The following is a 16,492-nucleotide window of genomic DNA, read 5'->3' on the forward strand; positions in this document are numbered from 1 at the left end:
ATTTTTCTTCCTGAAACCTTTAGTTTGTGCAAACAGAGTTTTCCTGTGCAATAAGAGATTGTTGCAACATGTTGGAGGTGAACTCATGCTTGGCTTTACCTGCAAATAAAGCGGTATAGATATTCTGTCGATACTACTTTGCTGGTTCCACCTGCTTGTTGAAAACACTTGTGTTTCTTACCCTGTCTGACATTAGGTTAGTGACTTCCCATGTCATAGCCAAACATTTGGGGAGTATAGGAAGATAAAACCAACATAATAATGATCTAACAGATTACTTCATGTGTAAACGTTTGAATGCATTATTAGTACTTTTATATCTGACTCCTGGTTACCTGGCTTCAAGAGGAAGAACATTTTCTCAAGAAAATTTCTTGCTGAGGCACATTATTGATAGAAAGCAGAAAGTGTAGTGGAGGTCTCTCTAGTCTGTTACCATTGGCAACATCTTCTCAAAGCAGATCAGAGACGAAGTCATTCTAATGCCTGCTGAACTCTTTCTAGGTCTCACCTGCCAAGAGTAAGCGCAACCTCACCGACGCCAACCTCTTTCTCCCTGTCTTTTCTCCTCCAGCTCTCTGTGGGTGTGTGTAGGATGTTGTGTCAGGGCTAAAGCCCATCCCTCTCCCATGAGCCTGTGTGCCCACACACACACCTGGCGCCTCCACGCACACACCCGGCGGCCACGCACGCACAGCCGGCACTGACGCTGTGAACTGGACCCTCGGAGCCCAGCCGATCCCAGCTGAGCCAAGCGGAGCGGAGTCTAAACCAGTTGGAGCCTGAGGATGTCAACAGAGACAGAGCTACAACCAGCGGTCAGGCCCAGCAGCGTAAGACGGGACTCCAAGAGGAAAGGTAAGTGCAGCATCAAAGTCAGGAACAACTTTGAAGATATTACTGTTTACTCATCATTTAACTGATGAGTAACTGAAAGGGTAATGTGGTTAATTCACTGATTACTCTGCAAGGAGAGAAAAAATCTTTTTCTCTTGTGACATGAAAGTAGTTTCACATCACAAGAGAAATCCCTCATCATAGCAGCATTTTGACATTAAAGTCAAAAAAGCACAATGAAAGTGACTCAGCATGCACAATACTGGCAGCCAAGTAACCACAGACTGTATATAAAAAATAGACATAGCCCGAGGTTCTGAAAAGTAAGACCGTTGCGGAGGTGCTTTCAGTCTGCTTTCTCTCTAATCATCAGCAGTGGGTGACTTCTCTGGTTATAAAAAGAAGTCAGACAGTGTAGGATGTTTTTTTTCTCTTTTGGGTTTGATTTAATACCTCAGTAGGCATTTACTTAGTGAGTTTCTGATCTTAGCTGGTAGTTTTGAGTTTTATCGAATACACCATAATATGTGTTCTGGTCCCATTTAAAGTAAAATGTGGTAAAGCTGGGTATGGCATAAAGAATGGCTATCTAGTGACTGATTGTTGCTAAAATTCTGTTGTCCTGAGTGTTTGGATCAGATCTGCCACCTGTCTGTTTTCAAATGCTCAACTTGAGATTTAAAAACAGGAATCCACAAAAAAACAGTGTATGACCTCAATGTGTCCCAGTATGGTGACTGGTCCATGATTTATGTACAGTTAATAGCTGTAATATGTTGAAGTTTTATTTTTTGTTTTTGTTTTTTGTTTTTGTTTTTTTTAACAAAAACTAGGCTAGAATTCAGAAGAAGTGTGTGAAAAGTTAAGTACATCCCATCCATTTGTTAAACAAATGTCGTTGAGATCTGGACTTTGGCCACTACAACACATTGATTTTTGGTGTTTTATTTTAATTTTTCTTTTATTTTTAGCCATTTTGTTATAGATTTGCTGGTGTGCTTGTGTTCATTGTCTTGCTGCCAAATTTAAGCCGCCAGACAGATTTCCTCACACTTGACTTTAGAATAATTTGATATAAAGAGAAGTTCATGGTTTACTCTGGGTCATATGGCTGTAAAACAAGCTCAGATCTTTACTTCTCCACCACACTTGCTTGACAGTAGGCATTTGTGCTGGTACGCTTCAGGTTTAATAAAAAGTGGTGCTGTGGATTATGGCAAGAGATCACTACCTCAGTTCAAAGGACATTGTTCCTGAGTCCATTCAGATGCAGCTTTTCCAATCTTTTAGAGATAAGAGCCTTTTCCTGACAACACTTCACTCATTCAGTCTTTTTCTAATTGTACTCTCATGAACTTTAATATTTAATATGCTCACTGAGGCATGTTTAGTCTGAGATGTGGCTCTTGGGTTTTTGCAGTTTCTGTGAACATTGCATGTCTGACCTGGGAATGAATTTGCTGGGACGTCCACTCCTGGGAAGACTGGCAGCTGTCTTGAATGTTTTCCAGTTGTGAATTATCTTTCTCACTATAGAATTGTGAACTTCACATTGTTTGGAAATGGCCTTATTACCCTTCACAGATTGATGTGGTGATGCAATTGCTTCACTAAGGTCATTACTGATGTCATTCCTTCTTTGTGTTGTGTTAACATACATCTGAATACTCCAGACCAGCGAACTGCCAAAGCCTCTGTTTTTATGGAGAGGATCACACTTGCTGATTATCAGTTAATGAGGTGCAGTTAATTAGCAGTACTTTCTGTTTCTACAGGAATCAACCGACAAGAAAAAGTAAAGGGTGTACTTAGTTTTTCCACATGTGGCTTCTGCATTTTGGGTTCATTTCTGTGACATAAATAATGACATGATGCAATTTTGTTATGTGCTGTTTTTCATCTGAGGTTACATTTAAAAAAAAAAGTAAGACCTGGGAAGGAACAGATGATTCATTTTATTATGCCCTGATATGTAAAATGTTAGAATTGAAAAAGGTGACCTTTTAATCTCATATTACTGTATCAGATCATAAAGGCAAGACTACTCTGAATTTAATAAGTCACTACTTTTTAAGGTAGTACCTGCAGCCCTGACTAGAAATGATTGTTATACACACACTCATATACATGCAAACACAGCTTTGTGAGCTACTTTTTTCTCTTTATTAATTGTGTCTTTGTGGATTAGGATACAGAATGCAGGGCTGCTGCCGTTCATAGTTAATTAACAGGTGGTGTAGCACAGTAGGCTTCCACTAAACAGGTGCTGGGATGTTGTGTTTGGTGAGAAGCAAAAATATCCAGGTGTGAAAAGCTCCAGAGGCAGGTAGCTAGCAGGTGTATGAGAGCAAGCCTGGGCGGTCTCAGAGCAGAGGTGATGCCAGGGGCCAGGCTGGCAGCCATCACCCAGCTGCTCGGTGCCACCTGCCCGACTGTAAGAGTGACGCCCAGCATTCTCTGAATAAGCATCTGATTGATGTAGCAAAAACTTTGGACGCCGTTGGGAATGACACTTAATGGATGCACGCAACTGCACAGAAACACACACTCGCTATCACCTGCAGCAGATGCCTCATTGCACATGGTGCGCCTGAGCCCCTGCAAACAAGCATTGGTTCCCCCATACACAGTGTATGAGGGAACACTGAATGCCTCTCATGTCCTATTTAGAAATAGTATTGTTCTGCTGCAATGGAGATCATGTTCATCATTCAGACTGCTCTCCATATTTGGAAGATGCGAACACACACACACACACTCACACACACACACACACACACTGGGACTGGGATTGAAGCCCAGAAGAGCATATGAGAGGGAAGATGAATGGTTTGCCTTCAGCATTGAGACTTAAGGGTTTTCACTTTCTTTCTCTCTCTCCCTCTCTCTCTCGCACACACACACACACACACACACACACACACACACACACACACACACACACACACACACACACACACACACACACACACACACACACACATACATATATCTCACCTTATAACTCGTCTCTATCTGTATGTCTCTCTTACAAATGGGATGTAGAATTTGCTCAGCCACAGACCTGTTGAGATTGGCTCACACGCATTGGTTCATTCATCTCTCTTCTGATCTGGGTCTTTCTTCTAAACAGGCAGACACAAGCACACCCAATCTACACAAACAGACATGAACACACATACACACACACACTCTCAGCAGGGTGATGAAAGTCAAATGCAATCATATACCACACACAAGCAACGGGCATGATTTTGGAATAGGAAACCTTAATGTGCTTCATGTGTAAGACCTGTGTTTATGCAGAACATATACATGTTTTTGTCCAGTCCTCTGGTTTCTGTCCCTCTGGAGTGGCTGAATTTAAATGAAAATAGATCCACAGAATAGATGGTTGTCATTAGGGTGTAAATAGTGGTTTTGTTGTAGTGAAAATCCCTGAAGGATAGTTCCTTACTCCTCTAATGTCCTTCCTCTCCCGTTCTCATCGTTCTTTCTCCCACTCCACAGACTCCTAAATGACCTTGTCCTGTATAAGTGAGACACAGAGCAGAGACTGATCATGAAGAGAGTGAGGAGTGAGTGAGACTAATGAGTCATTGCGAATGAGAGCTGTTTAATCTCGAGCCTTTGTTTCTGAGTTCTTTGGAGAAGAATGTAATGAAAAAGACTGTGGGACTGCTATGTGTCATACATTTATCACAGATGTTGTGTGATCGGTGTGTGGGTCTGTGCGCATGTGTTTTTTGTACAAGTGCAGTTACGCTTCCATTGCTAGCTCAGGGGTCACTTTTCTAAGAGCTCTTTTCTTCCCTAGCAGAAGGTTTTATTGAATTACTATGACAGGGTAGAGATAACCTTTGATATTTAGCATTTACATGACCGTAGTGAAATAATTGCCAAGTTGTGATACTCTAACAGTAAATTAGTCAGTCTTATTGGTCAGACTTGATCCCTGAAGTAGACATAATTGTCTTTATTAAGCCCTAATAAATCCAGAGAGATTGGATCTTTCCACCTTGCTATTCCCCTCTGATTTTTTTTTCCTATCTCCTCCCTCCTCTTCTGTTTGTATCACATTTTTGCACGCTGTTTATTTCCCTCTCTGCTGATTCCAACCTTGACGTTAAGGGGATGAGCAGACTCCAGTAGTATGCCAACGTTTTTTTTTTAAGAAACTCATTTTGATATTCTTCATTATTAATAAAACATGGAGTTGACAGTCTGCCAGTACAAACACTTTTATGTGAATGTCAAATTAGAACAGCAAGCCAATTTGACATTTGTGAAGAGCCAACAGCTGCAGACAGTTTTGTCTCCACTTTAAACTTTTACATTTCAGCGCCCACCTGCTAATGAAGTGTGATGTACCATTGCCGAACTCTGGAGAATCTTTGAATTGCATTTTCGCCTTTTACCGCAAATCATTCTGACATTACATCGCTGTAGCCTTTCAACAACGATGCAGTTGTGAAAAATGCAGTGCAGTTAAAATAATTACTGAATAGATTTAAGCTGTTAGTAAATGGGTACTGAATGCATGCTATGCTTTTGGTTCACCCACCAGAGGATCTAAAGTTTCTTGTCAAAACAAGAGTAGGTTGAGTCACTCGTATAACATTGAACAAAAACAAATTGTCTGCATCGTTTATTCACAGTTGATGGAGCATCAATTTTCATGTTGCCTCCTGCCTTTTGATAAAGCTAAATGGAAGAAAAACATAAAATCGTAAAAAAAACCCTCTGGTTTTCTCTTTGAAGCTGGCGTTGTGCCCGTATTGTTGTTCCAACAAGTGTGGTCATTGTCGGATTCGTGAATGAACGTTTGCGGCTTGTCAAATGTTGCTAAATTGTTACTGTCATTCTTAAGCTTGTCTTTCAAAAGCAGTCGCATTGGCACGTAACCATCAATCATTTGGATGATTTGATTGTGCTTCGTTTCCTAACCGCTACATGTAAACATTACAAAACTGACTTTTATACTTATACAGAGTTTTGTCATTTTCATTTGCGGTATTGCATTCATAACGTTATCAAATGCTCAAATAAAACATCGACTAGTGCATGTCTGTCTTTCCTAATGCGACATCAAATATGAATACAAGTTATAATAACTTCCGCTGCTGTCAAAACTCGCAGTCATCACAACTTTGAAAAATCACGATTCGGGATTTGGCTGGATGTGTGGGAGGGTGTTTCTACAGTGTACCTGGCAGCCACCGGCATGAAAAGAGTGGTTAAGGGTTATAGCTGTGCAGCTGTTAGCCTTTGTGTTAGTGTGTGTGGATTGTGTGGGTGTGTGTTTGCTTGTCTCTGGTGTGCGATTAGCAAACACATTATCTTCTTCGTGTGGATATTATGCACACATCCAGTCTATCTGGCACAATCACCGCAGCCATTTACTCTAACATCTTTCCCTGGGGAATCTTAGAGCACAAACAACGGCATTTTGAGTGTGTGTGTGTGCCTTCTATGAGAGGTAATCAGATCTGTTCCCTCCAATCAGACAGAGATTGAATTGAATTGGCTGTCTGCTGTTGTGGTTGTCATTGGAGGCCAATAGTGAATACTTGGGGATATAAGACAAAAAAAACAACACTCACTTTCACATAGTGACACACACTTTGCAAACATGGCCTTTCTCTCAGTTTGCACTAAAACTATATTTAGAGGTAATTGCCTCTTCTATCTCCTCTCCTGTCATCCCCTCTCATCATTTTATCCCTGGAAAACGTGTGCTCTATTTATCCATCCACTTTTTTCTTCCCTATAATAACTTAAGAGGGGCACTAAGGGTGGTGAGATGTGATCTGGTTTTTTTTTTTCCCAAGCAGGTGTCTCATTCCTCTCAGCAAAGCCACATCCTCTAACTGTGCAGCAGCTTCAATGATACGCTCTTCTGCCCTTATTCCTGAGTGTTCAAAAAGCTTCATCCAAGGTTTAAGATGTGACCACACCAAATTAGCATTCAGAATGCCTGACTCAGAAAGAAAATTACATATCGGTAAAAGCCTTTTATTTGCTTTCCTGAGTCTTGGACTGTGTGTGTGTGTGGCTGCAGGAGCTTGTGATCCTCACAGTATGTTCAGCTTAGTCCTCTCCTCCACACAAGTTGGTGTGGCTTTGCTCACCGCATCACTAACTACTGTCTCCATAGCAACAGTTTGCTCCCTGCTCATAATTTGCACAAAAGGAAAATGTCCCAATGTCGCACAGGCTCTAATAGAGGCCGATAGTCTCACCCTGCTGTGCTGGTTTAAGGACTGTGTGCTGAAAGGGCATTTCTTATTTGTTAGAGGTTTGGTAGGCTGCTGTTTTCTATTTCCATTTTCATAACGCAGTGTGTTTAAGGCTCATTTAAGAGACATGCTGTAAAATATAGCTAAATCTATGCTGTAAATTATTACTTTGTTTGAAAAGTATAACTCAGTCACTTCATTCTCTTGTAGGGGTTATAAGTGAGCTAAAGGTTTGCTATGGAGTTCTTGACCTTTTATTGTTGCACAGCAGCATGTTTGTGTCCCCGTGTTGTTTGTCTTTGACTTTCTGCACACTCCATCAAACCAGATAATCGACTATCCTGAGAGTAATTTCGCATTATTCCACTGATCAACTGGTGGTGGTATACGGCAAGACACGCACCACATCAGCAGCTAACACAGGGTTGAAGACAAGCAGATGTAAAGAATATGGGTTTGAAAAATCTGCTTTGCAAAAGGTGCATGTACATGTAATCCTCTTACAGTGTGTTCCTACTAACGCTGTATGTCATTTTGTGTCTCTAAAGGAAATTTAAGAGAACAAGTGTTGTCACATTTATTATTTTCATTTTGATTTGTACTGAAAGACAAAACAACCTTGGAGATATGGCTAAAATCTCTCTTCAGCTCAACTTGATTGCAGGTTGTCTGGTGTACCAGTTTGGTAGTGTATTCACTTCTGCTGGTTAAGATGTTTTAGTTACAGTGATATCATCTAAACTGGTCGAGCTGGGTAAGTTTTTAAGTTTTTTACAGCTAAATAGCTTGGGGTACTATGCATTGGTGTTTTTCCGCATAATTTATCACTTTGTGCACTTTTCATTCCATTAATGTTTCTTTTGAAGCACATTTTTCAAGCCAAGGTGCAGCACGACATGGAAAAAAGCCCCTTTCTTATAGGCCTTTCCTTTGTAACAGTTTCCTAGTAGACTTTCCTGGCTGTGTTTTTGCGGGCAATCCTGTTTATACATTTCCTGCTCCATTATATGTGTGTTAGTTGTAGCCTACATTCCCATTGGTTATTGCTTTAATTGATATTCACCTCAGAGTTGGCATTTGATACGTTGTTACCCACCAGCTTTATATTATGAGCAGTTTTTACTCCTGTCTCTACAGGTAGCTAGATTTCAAATTTCAATGCTCTCTGGTGCCACATCACTACTAGTCTCTTACTGTTTGCAATTTCATTAAGTATATACTCCTGGATAATACGAAGTGCAATTGAAACATTTAAATCCCAGTGTACACGAAGCATGCAAATGAAATATCTTGTCACATAAGAGACTGAAATTTGTGTGATCAGATGATCTGATACATTTGAAGTTTAATGCTAGCAGATGCATACTTTCTAACTACACAGTCGCTGCATTTTTTTTTTTAGATCTCTCCTTACATGTTTCTTTGTTGTTAATGTATCTGACAAAAAATAGAAAATTAAAATTTCCTTTCTGTTTCTACTGTTTTTGCTGGAAAAACATGTCATTTAGTTTTAAAAAAGAGAAGAAATCTTCTTTTACTTAAAAGAGTTGACGACAACGTGAGGAGATTACACACAGTAATAGAAACAATCTAACAGATGGGAGAACTTCCTCTCCTTTTTCAGGCTGAATAATGTTTGCCAGTCTTCTTTTACTCCATCCTCTCTTCCAGGACTCTTGCTGAGAGAATTAAAGGAGAGGGTTCATTAAGCAAGATGCAACACAGAAAAGTAGAGAGGGGAAGGACAGCAACTTCAAGTGATTCCATATTTTGCCGGATATATCACAGGGAGGAGAGAAGGCTTTGTTCTAGCACCCTTGTTTTGGCATGAAAGGAAGACTGCTGAAAGGAGTTACCTGTGTTTCCTAATGCTTTGAAAGCAGTAGTGACAGACACACACACACACACACACACACACACACACACAGATGTTCACAATCCTCCTACAAACACGCCTCCTGTTCACACAGAATGCGGAATTTAAGAAACAAGTAGTTTTCCCACTTTTCACTCAGATTTGTCTTTTAGTGCTTGAACTCACTGACCTGTGTGTAGGGATGGGTATTGATAAGACTTTCACGATTCCGATTCCATTTTCGATTCTGTTTAACGATTCGATTGTTTATCGATTCTTTTTAAAAAAGGAGAACACTAAGGTCGATTAGCTTAGAACTTTGTTTTATATCTTCTCTTTGAACAAGATAGAAATTTAGGAGTAACATGGCCTTACAAACCCAACAGTGAGATCTTAAGAGATCCAGCCTACGGCTCTTCAATGGGGTGTCACAGGGTCCCCAGGAAAAAAAATTGTAAATGTCAAATAATAAAATAAATATTCTTCTGTAGCAATAATAAAATATAACATAAATTATTCAGTAGCAATTACACAAGAATATCCAGTAATGTCCCTGCCTACAATTAAATACATTCACTTACCGAAAATCGGGGGCATCTGCTGTGGCAAATGGGTGCAAACCTTCTACCACAAACTTAGTCACTGCTCGGTGACATTCGTCTATCCTGGCCTGAAAGGAGACGCTGCCGGTAGACTGCAGCGAGAACTGCCAGCATCTGAGCCAGACTCTGCCTGTCTCATCATGGTCACCTAAATGCACAGTAATGGCAGGTTTTGTAATAAGGCAGATCGCGCTAACGTAATATGCACTGTTAGTTGATTATTTACCTGCCGCATTGACGGGAGAGGACGTGCAAACGTTACCGCTGCTGCTGGGTTGAGATTCACGAGTCCAGAGCGGAATTAAAAACACGACATTCATTTAAGGTCATCGCGTGTTTTGTGAGCAAATGCTTTTGCATATTCGTAGTGTTTCCTCCCTTAAATGAAATCTCTACTTTGCAAGTATTGCAAGTTGCCCTGTAGTCATCCGTTCTCGTAAAGTATAACCAAACTTTTGAGCGTTTAAGCCGCTTAGGTGCCCTGCCAGGTAAATGATGCTCCGCAACGTGGTGACGTCATTCGGGGCGACTGGAATCGATAAGGGAATCGTTTGCAAAAATGGCAAACAATTCCAAGGAATTGAAACAGTGGGAACGGGTTCTCAACAAGAACCGGTTTTCGATACCCATCCCTACCTGTGTCTGTGTTTTCACGAAAGGGACAAGGGGAACAACAATGACAAAAAAGTAAGTGGTGCCTTCTCTATTTCTTCTGATAACAGGAGGTATTTTGTGGAGGCTCATAGTGCAGGACTTTGGAGAGCTACCTGTTCTTCTGCAGCAGGATGTGAACATTTCTGCACTCGTGGAATCGACTGCTTGTGTATTAGCGGCTGCTGAGGTGCATTCGTTGAAGCACTCTGTGGGTGGAACAGCTTCAACATCTCACATGACAGGATGCTAGCTGCATGTTTACACACACCAACCCCTGATACACAGATATCAGAAAACATACACGCACATGCATGTTCACAGACACAGTTACATACACACACACTCATGCACATTTTCAGGTTCCCCTTTGCTTGCGAGAACAATTACCTTCTAATTACTGCCAGAGAGAGAAAAGAGCTTGACTACCAAGATTTCTAGATATACACAGGACTGCTTGGATAGTTGGGAAAAGAGACTGAGATATGGGAAGGAAAAAGACTCATAGCCTCATGTTAGTTTAGGTATCATATTAATTCATAACAGGGAGAAAATAGAGAAGGTTGAGGTGAAAATGAACGGTAAGGAAGATCTGTGAGAACTTCTAATCAGCATAGTAAGTACATAGAGTTAAATACTTTTTTAGGATTACAAAGAACCTAAAACACAGGTTTGTCAGTAAGCATGCAATCATCCTGACAGGATTGTGAACATAGAGGCGAGACCAGTGCTGCTTTTGCTATTTTTTAGTGTATTAATAGCTTTCCTGGATTTTTGCTTTAGTAGCAAGCGAGTGTAAAAACTGAGCATACCATAGTTTCCGGTAGGAAACAAAGTCAAGCTGGGATAGTCCCAGTAGATGAGGTGATGTCAGGGCCTGTCCATTTTTCCTGATCATATAATGTCCAGATAGTATTTCTAATAAAGTAAAATAAAATATTTATATAACACCTTTTGAAACCGGGTTTACAAAGTGCTTTGACAGATTACTACATCCAAACAGAAAGTGAGAGATAATAAACTGAATTAAAACTGAGTAATGTTAAAGAAGTTAATACGTAAAAAAAAACAAACACCCATTGTCCTGAAAAATCGAAAACACAAATTGGCACAAAAAGAATTTCTCAAGAAAAGAGAATAAATAACACACCATTAATTAGAAAACAATAAGAGATGACAAAAACAAGAGACATCACATGAGAGCAAATTTATAAAAATATTTTTTTATAAATTTGAAAGACAGTCCTGAGATTTGAAGGACATCACGGCTAATAGTTGATACTCCTGTATGCAACTCAACTCTTCCTTCCACGTCTCTCTCATTCTGTTGATTATATCATCTTGAGTGAAATTAACTGTAGTCAGGTAGATGCATTTACAATGTGGCTTTATAAAAAGCTCAATGGTCTAAAAAAACAAGCAAATAAAAAAACATTTTAGTCCAAGGACAGTGCGCTCAAATAAAAGAAAACACTTCTTAACAACCCAAACACTGTGTGATAGAATTAAGAACTATGGTTTCAAAATAATATTTTACAGAAGTATTTTCTAGTTAATAAATAATCCAGTCAAAAGACACTAGTCATTAGAAGTCATTAGACAACTACCAATGAAATGCTTATGTCAAAGCTGCCATCAATATAGTTTTTGTTTTTTATCTATGTTATTTCAGATTTACTGTTTTACAAAAAAAGCTGAAAAATTGCAAAGCACATCATTATTTATTTTTAATAAGATGCAAAATTGCAGTAATTTACTTGAATTCTTAAATAGAAAAACTGAAACGTATGCGGCTGAATGTTCTACTAGACTTCTCAGAGAAGTCCAGTGTCTTGGTTCAAATATAGGTAAAATATAAATCCAATTGAGTGAATTTAGTTGCTTTTGATAGATTTCTAAAAAAAAACAAAAAACAATTTGTGGTCTAATAAATTTGATAAATTCAGCAATGTTATGTTTCATGTTATAGAAATGATGATAGGGGAAATATGGGATTACCTCATTATACCAACCCCTACAGAAGTAAATACAGCAGATTTAAATGATCTTCAAAAATTAAATAAGTAAACTTACCATAAATGTGTCTATAAAGTGTGCCATAAAAATAAGATTTTATCTGAAGGTCTCATGTGTCTTTCCCAACTGTCACCATACAATCGAGTCAAAACTTTTTTCTGTTTGCTTTTCCAAAAGTCACCTTGACAGAAGGTGTGAGTGTCTGACTGTGTGGTGGTAATGGGCAATGTGCTCCGTCTGTCCCTAACTTATTTTTCAGCTCTAATTTGTTCTGTGTTTTCTGCCAGCGAGGATGGCTGGATGCCTCAGGACACATGTGCAGCAACACACATGCGCAGGGAGCTCAGGTCTCTGACTGCGTCCCTGTCATCCAGGTGGGTGGGAGAGAGGTGAGAGTGGGGGAAAGGAAGCACAAAACGGACCCTGAAAAAAGGAATTCAGATAAAAGGGGGGGGGAGACACCGCTCTACCTGTTTAATCTTATTTGCTCCCTCTGAAATCTCCTTTCATGATTGTGGTTCATAGTCAACAGGTGAGCAGCAGCTCTCTTCAAGAATGGATGCTAAGTTAGTCACACTGATTACACAAATCAGTCCTATCAAGATCATTCGCAACACGAACGGTTCAAAGAAGCAACTTCATTTGGCAGACACAGCCGCAGTCGTGTTGGAAATGGGACCGAAAAACGTACATGAGCAAAAGCGCAGCGCTCATTTATTTGATTGAGTGGCCGCAGTGCTTCATCATCTCATTTTACAGCTGCTATTTCACTTCAGCTACTATGGTTGTGTTTTTGTAGCGTGCGCTTATGTGCATACTCAGTCAAGTGTGAGCTTTTGTGTGCCAAATCAATCTGCCAAAATTAAGCATGGAGCTGAAGGGGAAACTTGTTGTTTTCTTGGCACATACTGTTTTGTGGATTTAAAAGAGTCTGTCTGAGATTGGGTATGAGTGAGCGCTTCATCTGAACAAGTCTCTGATAGGTAAGGAAAGCACAAAACCCCACACGTGTTGACACAAACGCACACAGACATTCAGCGGCAGGGTTTAGAAGCAGGATTAATTGGAGAGTAACTGCCGGGTTCCCTCATGTGCTGTTGAGTGTTTGTTGGGAACCATCCCAGCTGCAGTTAAGAGCCTCTGGGTGCTTCTTCATCTGGAGCACAGTGAATCAAGCTCCACACTTTACCAGCCACTGCAAACAATGCTGGCCTTATGAAAGTAAATGCGTGATAGTGGCAACAACATTTGTGTAGCTAATTAATTTCCGAGGAATATCAGATGACATGATGCCCAAAAAAACCTCCTCTTACAGCAAGAAATCAAATAAAGTCTTGAGTTCACTTTTCTTTGCTATTGAGGTGCCGCATCTCTCCCATATTCTTACTCAGTGGTCTCAAACTAATAGCCTCTGTCTCTAACGTCTAATGAAATTAATGAACTAGACTGTTATGCCTTATTGGCCTTACACTTAAAACCTATACACTCATTGCCAGCCTTAAGCCTGGATGATCAGAATGTTTTTGAATGAAAATCTGCACTGCTGAGGAGAGCCCTGCATACATCTGTGACAGGCCTGGATACATGCGAATGTATCTGCATCAATCTGTAAGTCTAACATACATTTGATACAGCTTGATAAAGTGAGAAGTACCTAGAAGACAGACAGTTAGGCAACTTGTAAACAAACCCACAGGTAATCTGGCTGTGGTCCACTTAGACCGTGCGCACTTAAGAAGCTTTGATTGCGCACAGTTTGTCTGATGAGGATTCAGTATCATGATTTTGGTGCATTGCATTGGGTTTATATGGTGTTGTTATTACAATAGATGATCCGTGTTGTCTTGGACCTGTCAGACTTCATTCTAGCTATGATTTCTAAATCCAGACAGTCGCTCTGGTAAGTAAAATGTCATCATAATTGAAATTATGAGCCAAAACTACAAAAAAATCAGTAATAACCTGATTTGCCAGGAAGAAAGACATTGGCAAATATTTAAGTAAATAAGATTTCAATATGTCACCCATGTAAAGAGGTGGAATTACGCAGAGACTAAGAAGGGTTGGGAGAAGAGGCGAAAAGGGGGAAGACGGGGATGGACGGGCGCACAGGAGGCGAAAGGTTACAGTTGCCAGGGGCGATGCTAGGGGCTTTCCTGAAGGGCTAGACGCACTGTACCAGCAGTCACCTGCCATCTATCACATGTGAAAGTTTGTGTGTGTGTGTGTGTGAGTCAGGGAGGTTCTGCCTGTCATATCGCTCTAAACATGACTGACATTTATCCAATGGAGGCTTCGCTCATTCATCCATCCATCACGTTTTTCCATCCTTTGCTCTTCGCTTTATGTCCTTCCCTCCCTCTCTGCTTGTTGCTTCAGACAGACAGTTATGAACAAACCCTGCATACCAAGTGCTACCGCAAACACACACGTACACTCGATACGCAGCGCTTGACTGTAGCGTAAAAACTTGAATTCCAGATATTGCGATAGCAGCGTAGCACTGCAGTGTAGTTTGCACAGATCTGAGAAAAGATTGCATGTTTTTGTGTGTTTGTTGACCTGTGGAGCAGCCGTGATTGATGTTCCAAAAGCTTCTTTCATTAGTGTTATGGTATGGTAGGTGGGATGCGTGTGAGCGTGAGTCTGTAAGTGCTTTGTGTGCGAGTGTGAGGCAGGCACACAAGTTTGCGTTTGTGTGTCTGTGGAGCAGCCGTGACAGATGAAATGGAAGATTCTTTCATTAGTTGTGTTTGAAGCTCAGCAGGGTCACAGAAACAGCGAACATTTAATTACAGCAGACTGAATGCTTCCCCCACTGACTGACACACACACACACACAGGCACACAGACAGGCACACACACACACACACACACAGAGGGAGGTCTTTCATGGAACATGCTCCCAAAAGGTAATATTATAAACCACTCAGCAGGAGTGGTAACCTTGGACCCCTCTCTACCTTTTCCTTTCTTTTTTCCCATCTTGACTTTATTTCAACTTCTCTCTCTCACTCTCACTCTCTGTCTATCTCACTCTCTCACTCGTCCTTTCATTGTGAGCTAAGTATAGCAGCAGTAATGGTGATGGGTGCAGATGGAGCAAGCATGTCTTAAATGTCAAACTCAAATGAAAATCACTGTTCCAGTGAGACAGAGTCATCTGGACACAACCAGTGTTATTTAACTCTCATACATATAAACACACACAGATGAAGTCCTACACAGTGTGGACTGCTATAACAATGAACAAATGGATCCTCAGAAGGGCATAAAAAGTACAATCAAATTATACAGTATCTGACAAAACAGTCTAAATTAAGATAAAATACCAAATTGTGTTTTTCACTAATCCTCATACTGAAACATTAAAATCAAGTTTATTTGGTTTATAATTAAATGAATAAAGTTGCTCTAATTGTATGATATAAAACTCATCTGAACCCCTTTTTATTTTTCCTTTAAGGGCTTTAAAATTGGCTAAATCATCTTAATATTCACTATGAGCTTGTTCTGGCTCTTCATTAAATCTACTTAGAGATTACATAGAGGAATACTTAAACTCGAGCTTTTGCTGCAGTGCCACCTTTTTCTTTGATAAGTGATTTATATTCTTGAACTTGACCCCACTTTCTCTGTCAGGAACACACATTCTACATTTTTTTAGGATTCAGTGATTTTTGTGAACATGCCATGAAGTGGGAATATTGTGGATGTTTTCTAAATTGCGCTTTATGGATTTCACATTCAGCCTGGTGTACTTGGTTTCCTACCAGTGCAAACGCTTTTGCTTACTGGAATTGAAGGTTTGGATTAGAGGTGTTAAAAATCTGAAACTGTGACCAGAATCACGACACAAACAAGTACAAGAGTGTCGGGCCTTGTTAGAGCATGTCAGTGTTTGAATATTATTCAGTTTATTCGCTGAATTGAAAATAAATCTTATTGTTTGTTCATGGGGCAGTTGTGATCAAGTAATTAGTCCTGTAGTAAAAAGAATGTGTTTTATTTCACTGTTTGTTATTTTCCCCCTCTAAAAAAATAATTGTATTAATCAAACCTCAGCTTCAGAGAGTTGTTAGTTTGTTGCACAGTGAAGAAAGGTTTTTGACACTTTTTGAGATCTGGAGCGATTTTTTTGTGAATGTTTCCTGACAGACTGCTCATGCAGTATGTTTCATGTCATTGTCACAGTGAGAAGAGATGATGTGGAACTAGTGGGTGTGGAAATCTGGGGGTTGCCATCACACTACCAGAGTAGTATTGTCAACATACTTATATGAGTGTGTGTG

At 40.1% G+C, this 16,492-nt stretch overlaps 1 protein-coding gene across 4 annotated transcripts in view; it reads left to right on the plus strand.

Moving 5' to 3' along the window:
* dab1a (DAB adaptor protein 1a) overlaps positions 1-16,492 on the plus strand; it is an 81,982-nt gene that overhangs the window by 11,491 nt on the left and 53,999 nt on the right. For all 4 annotated transcript variants that reach the window (XM_085348749.1, XM_085348748.1, XM_085348750.1 and 1 more), the window contains exon 2: positions 575-858. In XM_085348749.1, the coding sequence (XP_085204875.1) occupies positions 789-858 (70 nt within the window). In that variant the 5' untranslated portion in view covers positions 575-788. The remainder of the gene's footprint in view (positions 1-574; positions 859-16,492) is intronic.

Source organism: Diplotaxodon limnothrissa, linkage group LG23 (assembly GCF_057381915.1).
Source record: "Diplotaxodon limnothrissa isolate DT_005_m linkage group LG23, D_limnothrissa_male_GT1.1, whole genome shotgun sequence".
Taxonomy (NCBI): domain Eukaryota; kingdom Metazoa; phylum Chordata; class Actinopteri; order Cichliformes; family Cichlidae; genus Diplotaxodon; species Diplotaxodon limnothrissa.